The following is an 11878-nucleotide window of genomic DNA, read 5'->3' on the forward strand; positions in this document are numbered from 1 at the left end:
GTTTTTTGTAAGAGAGTACCACAAATGAGCGTCCATTGCTGCAAACAGCGACACCACAAGCTTGACTCACAGTGGCAACAGCAGTACAGATGGAAAGATGTGAGTAGGGTCAGTGGTGAAATGGCAGTCCTCCAAATGCGCGCACGCATGCACACACACACACACACACACACACATACACACACACACACACATCACATTTAACACATTGAATCATTCCTGATGTCTGAAGTCAATAAGCGCTATTTGCTCAAGGTCCCAAAAATAATAAATATTCATTTGCACCTGGGCGGGTGACTGTATTTCCTGCAATGTTATGCAGTGGTGATCTGTGTGGGTCACTTCCTCATTCTCTTCTCACCCATGCCGTCTTGTTGGTGCATGATAAACACTGAAACGACGATAAGCACAATCAGTGAGAGTTTTCGTGATGAGGGCTCAGAGGAGGCTGTTCTCAGACATTAGTCTCCTCTCCTTCCAGAGGATCTGTGCAACATTGTGCCTTCTCCTCCAGACACACGTCCTCTGTGGCGGTGCTAATGCGACTGGCGGTGACTCTGCGTGGCAGGAAAGAGAATTGCAGGGTGTGCCTGCTGTTGGCGGGCCGGCCTTTCCCTGTCCCGTTGCTGTAGGAGACAACCAGTCGGCGGTTCTCCTCGGGTGCGGCGGAGCACGAGGGTGCCCTGTCAGCTTTGTTGAGGCGAGGCGAGTCGCCACTAGGGTCGCTGGTGTTGTTGTCTTGGAGATCAGGCAGGTTGCCAGTGGCTATGCTGCCGCTCTTGATGTGCGGCGTGTGGCTGTGGGTGTGGCGGTACTCCTCATCGATGTCCTTACCCAGCTTCCACCTCTTCCACTTTTTCAACATCTCGGACTGCACCTGAGGAGTGATGGGTTGGCAGATAGAGGAGAGACGCATGAAGGTTTGTGATGGAGATTAAGTAAGACACCAAGCACTTCATCAGATGGACGTCTCTTGCCAAAGACTACATTTCAAGGTTTAGAGATTAGCAGATGGATAACGTTGTGTCTGTCCCACTTTGTAGACAAAAGAATCAAGTGGAACTAGAACAAAGATGGAGCTTTTAGAGATATAAAAGGGCAGATAATTTATCTTCTCTATGAAGAGAGAGGAAGAAACTGCAGCGATGGCAGAGATTAAAATAAGGAGGTGCTCGATATGATTGCACATCTCTTACCTCTTTGTTGACAAAGCAGTACAGGATGGCAACCAGCAGGCCCTAAAACAGAACGTAGAGTTTTAACAGTTGAGTCATACTAGAAAAGACATTTTTACTATTACTCAGTCTTTACTTTGTATTAAAGTACACAGCTCCAAACATTGAATCTTTCAATAATCAACAAATATAACGTATGGCTTCATGCTCTAGAACTCCATTGTTGTCCCAAAAGTAAATTATTGAAAACGTATGAAAGAGCCATTCCACTGCACTGGGGCTCATATGGCCAAAATGCAATGGACGACTCAAAAGTGAAGGTTTTTTTTTTTTAGAATAAACTATATGGACCATTTTGATTACATTAAAGATGCACCATGTAGTTTTGGAAAATAAATTCAAATTCATAAATACAACATTTTAATTTTAATAAGTAAAGGCTATAAAAATACAAACTCAGAAATATTTATTTGATATGTTTCCATAACTGAATAATGCTCAGTGCTGTAAAAATGCCACAAATGTGGATTGAATATATACATACTGTATATATATGATCAAAGGTCTCTGTTTAATGATCTTGGATGCCTCAGAAAAGAGACATACAGGGAGAAAACACAGAGAAACACACTGATGTTCAACGGATGGATGTGTGAAAAAGTGAAAGTTAAGTAACATGTGAGGTTTAGCTCCAACCTGGAAAGAGTTGAACAGCAGGTCACAGAAGAGGCGAATGAGGCGCAGCATGGAGCCTTTAGGGACCGACTCGTCGATGACGAAGGTGAAGAGGATGGCGTGAATCCCCAGCAGGGGGATGAGAGTCAGAGTCGACTTTGCTAATCTAGATCAGAGGAGAAAAGGGAAACAGGAAATGGTTGTAAAGAAAAGATATGACAGGAAACCAGACAGGTCTGTGACCTCCATTGTCATCTGGTAGGATTCAATTGTCAACAGACCTTTTTGTCATTTTGGAAGAAAACATAAAAGTATACAAACATACAAAAGAAATACACCAATCAGCCATAACATTATAACCACCTGTCTAATATTGTGTAGGTCCACATTTTGCCACCAAAAAAGCTTTGACCCATCGAGGCATTGACTCCACAAGACCTCTGAAGGTGTGCTGTGGTATCTGGCACCAAGACGTTAGCAGCAGTTTCTTTAAGTCCTGTAAGTTGTGAGGTGGCCTCCATGGATCGGACTTGTTTGTCCAGCACATCTCCCAGATGCTCGATTGGATTGAGATCTGGGAAATTTAGGGGCCAAGTCAACACCTTGAACTTGTTATTGTGTTCCTCAAACCATTCCTGAACCATTTTTGCAGTGTGGCAGGGCGCGTTATCCTGCTGAAAGAGGCCACTGCCATTATGGAATATTGTTTCCATGAAGGGTTGTACTTGGTCTGCAACATTGTTTAAGGAGGTGGAACTTGTCAAAGTAACATCCGCATGAATGGCAGGACCCGAGGTTTCCCAGCAGAATGTTGCCCAAAGCATCACACTGCCCCCGCTGGCTTGCCTTCTTCCCATAGTGCATCCTGGTGCCATCTCTTCCTGCAGGTAAGTGACGAACACACACCCGGCCATCCACATGATGTAAAACAAAACGTGATTCATCAGAAGAGACAACCTTCTTTCAGTGTTCTGTGGTTAAATTCTGATGCTCACGTGCTGATTGTAGCTGCTTTCAGCGGTGGAGAGGGGTCATCATGGTGCCATTGTAAAGAGGTAATCAATCACCTGTCAGTGGTTATAATGTTATGGCTGACAGGTGTGTATTACACTTGATTATGGTCTTCAACAAAATAAAGTTCTGAAATGAAAGGCAGGGTGGTAAGATGCTCATTTCTAAGATTTTAAAGCAGCTACAGTTTAATCAGAGTTTCTTTATTAGCATTAGACTAAGGGGCGTTCATGGCGGTGAATAATTATCACGTCTTTCAGCTCATTGTCTCCAGACACATTTTATTTTTCTTTCAGAATAAGAAATACTTCTCTCACCTGAACTTGTAGTCAGTGTATCTCATCTGGTGAGCTCTGAGTTTAGACATCAGGATTTTGATAATTCGGATAAATATGAAGAAGTTTATCTGAAATAAGAAGAGAATTAAAATATAAACAAAATAATAATAATCTGCAAAATATCTTCTTCAAGTTTGAGATGACATCATTTCTAAAAAAAGACACTCCCAAAAATGTCTTGAGTCTTTCTGTGCTTTGAACTGGACACACACACAGACAAGCACACACTCACACACACATTATGATCTAGTGCAGAACCCTCTCCGATGACAGAGAACATTAATTATTACAGCACTCAAGTTATAAGCGCTCCAAGTTTGGTAACATGTGTATGTTGTCTTGAAAGATGTGTCTTTGTGAATGTGTGTGTTTGAGTGCACCCTTTTTTTTTTTCTTATGTGTGAATGTGTGCGTGTTGAACTGCAGGGTGGTGTTGTTTGGATTGTTGGAGGATGACATATGACGTTACGTCTGTTACACAACCATATGGCAACTATTTCTGCGATGACAATAAAGAGAATTTTTCCACGCAGAGTGCACACACTGTGTGACCGACACAGCCCAGGAAACGTATGGGTTTGTGAATATTTTAGTGTGTGTGCACGTACGCTTTCGCATGAGGTCACAAAGGTTGCAACTGTTACTGTGTGCACTTGTGCTCATAAGTGTGTCCATCCATAATGTTGTTTGTCTCTATGGGAACAAGAGGCAGGAAACACACAAGGAATTCCACAACTTTATTTGTGTGTGTGTGTGTGTGTGGCTGTGTGCATGTGTGCGTGTGCAAGTGTGAACGCCAGAGAGATGCGATAGTCAAGGGAATCTTTAGAAATTTTATAAATTATGAGTTTCTTGAGGTCAAAATCTGATTCTGACTATTATGAAGCTGTTTCCAGTTTTATCTATGCAAGTGTTTTTATTCATTTTTGATTTGTTGATTCATAAAAACTCCTTCAGGCACAGTTATCGACTCAAATGAAAAACAAAACATACAGCAGAGAATGTTTGCACCTGTTTGCTCGCTCTGCTGTTTTCTTACAGACCTCCGGCCAATTAGCAAGAGATGTAGGAGGATTTTTTGTTTTCTTTTTAATTGAACTTATCGGAATTTGGAGGGAACAGATTTGTACATTTGTATTTACACTTGACACCATGCATAGGACTACGAACCTTCAAGTGATGTGTTTCCCAGTATCGTGTACAGCAGCACAGTACAAACACTCAAAAACACTGTTACTATCTCAAATAACTTTGCACATAAGAAAATGAAAATACCCCAAAGAAATAAAAACAATAACACAACAAAGAAGATTATATAATTATATAAGATGACAAAGTTGATAAAAATTTCTCCAACTGTATTACATCAGTCTTGAAATCACTGTGGAGAAATGATTACAGTGTTTGGTTTAAGAGCTGAGGTGTGTGGAACGGGTCAAACCATCTACTGTTTGAGGGGCGGGGACTGTTTGCACACACTACTAGTTCAGTGACTTTTGGGTTTTTTTAAACTGGCAGCAGTATGTCAAGGCCTGCAATGATTGAAAATGAATGAAAAATTGAGAAAAATGTATTTCAATTCAGATTTTTTAAGGTATATTCATCACCACCAATGAGGTTTTGTTCTCACCCGTTGGTTGGTTGGTTGGTTGGTTGGTTTGTCAGCAGCATTACACAAAAACTACTGAATGGATTCCGACCAAACTTGGATGGAGGATTGCTCTCGGCCCAGAATAGACCGCAATAACTGTTGGATATAGGAATTTTTTCTCACTTTCTTTAACATTGTGTTTTTAGTCATTTTTGTTATTTTCTCAGGGAATAATTCATGGATCTTGATGGGAAAAAAAATCAGCGGGAATTTGGTGGCAGTTGGAAGCACAATTTGATTTTGATCCAAATAAAATTTGGCTCTAATGGATTTAAATGTGTTTTATCTGATATTGAATCAGGCTTTGATTGAATTAAAGGGGACTGTTGGGCCTTGGATGAGGTATGCGCTCTACTGAGTGCTCTATTTTTCATTTCAGTCAATAACCTTGTTTATCCTTATCTTCCATTTTTAACAATAACAATGACAACAATAATACATTGTATCCTAGAGGATCACACAACAAAGCACCACTGTTAGCCATAAATCATGTTAGACTAATACATACAGTCAGCATTATCTACATGCTATGTAAACGAGGTAAATACATTTTTTACTCCAACCCTTCTTCTAACAAGTGTCTGATCTGCATTTCAGCACATCTCTATTCACAGCAACATCTGCCAAGACACAGTTGGAAACACAGACACAGCTGCTGTGTGTGTGTGTGTGTGTGTGTGTGTGTGTGTGTGTGTGTGTGTGTGTGTGGGTGGGTGGGTGGGTGGGTGGGTGTGTGGGTGTGTGTGTGTGTGGTGTTGAAGCTCGATCACATGCCAGCACACTCTGGACTTGAATTTCCGTCATCACATTGTTCAATCGCAAACTGGCAGAAAGAAAATATGAATGTAAGAGACAAACAGACACAGACAGCCTTACCAGATAAGCAAACAATATAGGAGAACGGATGATCCACCAATATCCCATGTTAATATTCCTCTCCCAGCACCTACAGGCACACACATTTTACACTATAACTTATCAGATCTTTTCACTCTCAGAAATAGTCATCACATATTTTAAAACAGTATAATATGAATTTTAAAAGCTGTTACTGTACATCCACTACCTCTCATTTGATGTGACCATTAAAAAGCAGACTTACTCCTCGTTCTCATACAGATATTTCACTGTGATCCACGGCAACACAAATATGAGGGGCGCACCTGAGAATGACAGAGGTAAAATGTGAAAGTGAACTGACCTTTGAGTAAAACTTTCTAAAGTCATTTTACCAGAATAGCGATGACATCATATATGTCATGGATGCTCTCCTGGTCTGCTGATCATTCACTCCAAGGCTTCATTTTTAGTGCACACAGCAAATACAAATGACAGTTTGTGCTATATTCATTCTTTAATCCAGTTAATATCACATCACACCTACATGATTTTATTACCCACGATACAGCATCAAACATTGTGGTCATTAGTTATGATCATGAGTTTAAAATCTCATCATCTCAAGACAGATATTTCTCTTCTCTCCTCGTACCCGATGAAGATTTGAAAGGTCTCTGAAAAATCTCAGCATAACTATTTCATGAAATTGCTGTCTCAGAATAGCGAGCTGAAAAAGTAATCACAGAGGCATCATTTATTCAAAATAATTAAGTTGTAACCTCAAGAAAAACAGGTCTGAAATGATAGAAATAAGCTGCTGTAGGCGTCTGAATGTTGCATGCATTATGTGACCTGAGGATTCATATGAAATTATTCATGAAATACATTATTAGAATCATGAGAAGAGAGTTTAGTTTATGTCTTAAAGCAACACTGTGTTACTTTTTTAACCTTAAAATAACAGCTTCAAAATCATGTTGATGGTACAGTGTCTTGTAACAGGGTGAATGGTGTCTCTGTCTCAGCCGCTCTGCTCTCCTTTCACTTGTTTCTGCACTATGTAACTTCAGTGAGAGGGTAGGATCACAGCGGTACATACATGTTTACTTCAAGGTACAAGTTTTCAGTTTGTTTGTAGTTAGCACCTACAAACAGACCTTGGATTTGTATTTCGGACACTGGTGTTGCACTCAGAAACTGTGGGTGGCGCCAAACTGCACAAAATGCCAATATCTACATAATGTTGCTTTAACGTTTGTGTACGCGTCTTATGAAAATGTATTAGATACCCCTCAGTATTTACTTTAAAGGGGAACTACTGCATATATGTGAAGAAAATGTCCTTTCTGGTTCAAGAGGGAGACAAATCTTATATTTCTTGCTCTACTGCGTAAATGTATTGTGTAACTTAAGAAAAAACTCTGCCACAGTGTCGCCTGCACCATCCCTCACTTTCCCTGTGTCTGATCGCCCCTCAATTTATCTGTCCACTGTTTCCCCCTATGGTCGAAAACACGTCGCTTAGGTGCCATCTTGGTTGCCCCTAAGGTAGATAACACATGATAAAGTGCCCCTACAGTGCCATTTCTGTGCATTGGTGCCCCACCACACACAGCTGGTGCTCTTTATGTTTTTTTCGCCCCTCCCCTCAAACATCCTGAGTCCGCCACTGCAAAGGGATTACTTTTCCATTTGCGTGTCTTTTTGACTTGCAAAATGGCATTACAAAAACCTGATTGGTCAGTTGCAATGATGGAGCAACATATAATTATGTGAATGCAGGCTAATGACTATTGCCAGAATCCTGTTTACTCTCCTCACCAAACAGAGTAACATTAGCCTGTCAACAAATACAGCCATACAACTTTTAGTATTTCTGTAATGACCAGAGAATCTATACTTTGTGTTTGTGAGTCAGTGTGCAACAGCTGTGCTTCTTACCCCAGCCAATGGCCAGGTAAATGTAGAAGTACTTCCTCTCGCTGAACACGGTGATGACCAGCAAGCTGTGCAGGTAGATGCCCTCCACCAGCAGCCAATAGTTGTTGGCCATCACACTGTACTGCATCATCACCATGGCACCACGGCACCACGTCACAGCCTGACAGATGACAAAGAACGGGGGTGGTGAGGATACAAACAATAAGCCAAGGTTACTTGGCTACTTCTCTGATGTTACAAAACAAGTTGAAAATGTTGCTTTAAATCAGAATTCTGCTCAGGTCATGGCTGTCCTCTGCTTCAGCTCAGTCGAATAACCTCTGAGTCACAACTCAGCACAGTACAATGCTCTAATTGACTCACAACTGCAGTGCAGAGGTCAAGGATTGCTGCCCTGCACAAGTCACATTTCTCTTTTTGTCCACTCTCCTTCACAGCAATTGAAGTTACAATATAAGCCTAAATACAATCCCAATGTCTCTTGTGCTTTGGCACAAAAGCAATGAATCACATTTATAGTACATCTGATTGTTTATTGCAATAGATTTGATTGATTGATAATTGCTTATTGATTTTACTTAATGTTCTCTTAAAAATGTTCTCGCTGATGGTCTGGTTGCCTGTGTAGGTCATATAGATGCATAAACTGAGACTGTTTTATAACCAGTAAAAAGTTCCTCGTACATTTAGCCACAGTGTGTTTGCTCTGACCGGTATGTTGACCCAGGCTTGCTGGGTGTCACCGCTGCTCCTGGGGTCCAGCGTGAGGGTCAGCAGGGCATCTTTAACAAGGATGGACACGGCTCTCAGGATGAAGGAGGCAAACAGGTTCATGTGGATGTTGTTCCTCATGCAGTGGAGCCTCCTGGTGCAGAGGTGACAGTGTGTGACAGCTTTTGACTTTTACATGTTGTGTTAACTACTCTGACTAAAAGGTATTTTTCATTCTATATTCTCCACTTGCGAAATGTAGTGTGTCATAAATCCTTTTTTACATGACGTATATGCTTTTAGAGATGTAAAAGCACTGAGATGACAATAGATGTATACTGTAGAGTTGGCACCGGAAGCAAAAGGATGTGCAGTTAGTAAAGCAGATATTTGTCACACTATATTGTGCAAGTGGAGAATTTGTTTTCTACTTTTTTTTTACTTTCCCTGATTTTTTATTGCATCCTGACTTAGTCCCCTCCTTCCCTTTGCTCCTTACTTTCCCCTTTCTCATTCTTCCCGCCTTCCGTTACTTTCCACCTCCCCACCTGTTTCTTCCACTCTCCCCTCTTTCCTCCTCATACGTGTTGTACCTGAAGGTGATGAGGATTCCCAGGGCCAGTAGCAGAGCTCCGAGGGAGAGTGAGTAGCCCACGGTATACATGATCCGTAACTGACTGAGGATGCGACCGTAATGCTGCTGCAGAACCAACAGGAGAGACAGAGTCAGTTACCTCCATGCACTGCCTTCATACACACCCCCACACTCACACTCACAGTTGATTAAATCTGGCACAAAAGATGTAAAAAGGGTCCTCAAGACTATCTGAACAGATGGGACAGTTCTCACACGCTGAGTGATTTCAGATCGTGAAGTTAAAGTGTCAAGTCAGTGACAGTCACAATACCATCTGCCACTGCAAGCAGCTTTAAACATGCTAACAGTTATTTCACAAGGCAGGCCTGACACTCTCACACACACAAACACACACACACACACACACACACACACACACATGTCTTTATACACAGACATGCACACACAAACTCACTGTACTGTATACACACACCTCACCAGGGTCGTCCTCACATTCGCTTGTATTCTTTCGCGCCCACTGACCATCTTCACTGCAGACTCTGTAGACCAGACCCTGCTGAACTGTGCACACAGGGACACAAATCCTGAGATTTTATATAACGATGGCATTTAAACTGTCCAACAACAATTTCTTCATCTCTAAAAAAAATATTTGGTTACATTATTTCATCTGAAACAAACGGAAATGAATGTTAAAAAAATCAGCGTCAAAAGAGAATCGGGAAGAATTTCTTTTTTAACATATTATTGGACATTTGGCAGCACATTTAACACAGATTAACCCACTGAGCCCTGGAACACACTGGTGCACTGTATTTCAGACAGTTGGTCCAGGTATTTTAGCCATTATAGCTGCTCTCTGTCTACCAGCATTGCCCCCTAAATTTTAAACATGCCACTCTCCGGATCAGACTGATTTAAGTAATTTTAGATCTAATCATTTCTATGGAAAACTTCAACTGTATTGAACAACAACAATCACATTTTGGAAAAAGTTCCACTCTCTCCACAGCAAACTACTAAACTGCATTCAAATTATTTAAATGGTCTAATTCTTATGTAAATGATATAATTACCTTGTTTTGGAGCTTATCAACTTGTTTTGAAAGATGCTATATGAACTAGAATTATTAAAAATATCGCAGAATCAGATTATTATGACGTCCCAGTGCATTTAACCTCTGACCTTTTGGATATCAAATTACATAACGTCCTCATTTTATCTTATTAGATGTGGTGGAAATTCTTATTTAGAAGTGAACGAATAATAGATGACTCACACAAGGTTGTAATACAACCTCCAAAGATTTTCACTTTACAATACAAATAAGAAGAAAAGCAGACATGGAGGAGGTGGTTTAGGACATTCTAGAGAGAGAGAGTGATAACCAGGCTGCCAATCAACAGGAGACAGCGGAAACAAGCTCACTTTCACACCAATTCAGAGCCTTCAGTTCACCTGGAGGGCTGTGGAGAAAGTCCACAGGAGAGGTGGCTGCTCCCAGAGACACACTGTGAAGTGTTAATATCAGTCTCAGATTGAGAGTGGAGTGATAGCTGACTAATATTTGGCCTTCACAGCCAGTTAAAGCCACATCTACTCTTTGAAACCAATTGTACACTCTAATTGTGTACAGTCATCCAACAGACTGCTGCTTTCTTTCATCCCACTAAATGACAAGGACATTTCAAAAAGCCATTTGATCCATTTTTGATCAGTTTAAACGGGCACTATGTGATTTTGGAGAAGAAATTCAAACTCAGAATTTTACTAATTACAATATAAATGAGGTATAAATAATATAAATAAATAATAAATAAATGAAGTTCTCAAGGGAAATATAAAGAAATATATAAACAAAGTAAAACAGTATGAAATGTTGTTGTCCTTTAAGGTCAGTTTGTTTATTCAGTCATGAAAACAAAGAGAGTTTCTTTATTTAGTTTGTTTAGGCTTAAAAAAAATCAGTCAACTCCTGATTAAAATGTATTCCCCAAAACTACATACTGCACCTTTAAACATATGTTTAGATCACACTCCCCTCATACACTGTGCACACACACTCACACAGACCTTTACGGTACCATGGCAGGAACCATGGGCAGGAGACATTGACAGTAGTTCCTGGGAGTCCATCAGGCCAGCAGGCGTAGAGGTCAAAGGTCCTGTTACACACCAGCCCTGCAGCGGAGAGCAGCGCTGTGAAATCTGTGCACTCGGCTCAGAGTAGGTCAGGCTCACTTCGTTCTCCTGCATGCATCTCGTTGTGACGTGAGCTCATGCTGGGAGGAGGGGGGGCTCACCTGTGGCGGGGGGCGTGGCGTTGAGGTAGTCCAGGCACTGGGTTCTGTAGCTGCTCCACTGCTCCTTCACAAGCTCCAGGGAGTTAGTAGAGGAGACCTGTAGGGGGAGGGAAACTTCAGGTGTGATAAATCAAAGACACAGCTCAGTGTGTGTGTGTGTGTGTGTGTGTGTGTGTGTGTGTGTGTGTGTGCGTGTGTGTGTGTGTGTGTGTGTGTGTGTGTGTGTGAAAAAGAGAGAGAGGTTGTGAGTCGTACCTTTGTGCAGCTGCAGAGCATAAGCAAGGCCAAGAGGAGACACACCTGGGACATCCCACTGATGCTGGGAGGATGGGGGTCGGTTGGGACCAGAACACAGAGGAGACCCGACACATGAGGCGGTCTCAGCCCTATCTCACCGTGTGGCCTACAGATATGATGAGGAGAAGCTTGTGAGCAGGGAAAATGTGTGTGTGTGTGTGTGTTTGCGTGTGTGTGTGTTGGGGGTTGTTTGAACTGGAACTGAAAGACTGATGGAGTGAAATAATGAGGATATCCAGAATCGATGAACAGCAAAGACAAGCAACACCGACCGCTTCACTGACACTCTCACAACACACACTAGATTTTGACCACACACACTTTTTACTCGCATTGA

General features: G+C 41.5%; 1 protein-coding gene across 1 annotated transcript; it reads right to left on the minus strand.

The window, feature by feature from the left end:
* Window positions 1-454: 454 nt before the first annotated feature.
* On the minus strand, window positions 455-11553 carry gcgrb (glucagon receptor b). The gene is made up of 13 exons (XM_073473885.1): window positions 11500-11553; window positions 11245-11341; window positions 11015-11122; window positions 9413-9501; window positions 8936-9042; window positions 8343-8496; window positions 7632-7791; window positions 5953-6013; window positions 5727-5796; window positions 3179-3267; window positions 1872-2016; window positions 1197-1238; window positions 455-877 (listed from the first exon to the last, which is right to left on the minus strand). Exons 1-13 carry the CDS (start codon window positions 11551-11553, stop codon window positions 455-457), a joined length of 1599 nt encoding a protein of 532 aa, XP_073329986.1.
* Window positions 11554-11878: the final 325 nt, after the last annotated feature.

Source organism: Pagrus major, chromosome 1, assembly GCF_040436345.1.
Source record: "Pagrus major chromosome 1, Pma_NU_1.0".
Lineage (NCBI taxonomy): Eukaryota > Metazoa > Chordata > Actinopteri > Spariformes > Sparidae > Pagrus > Pagrus major.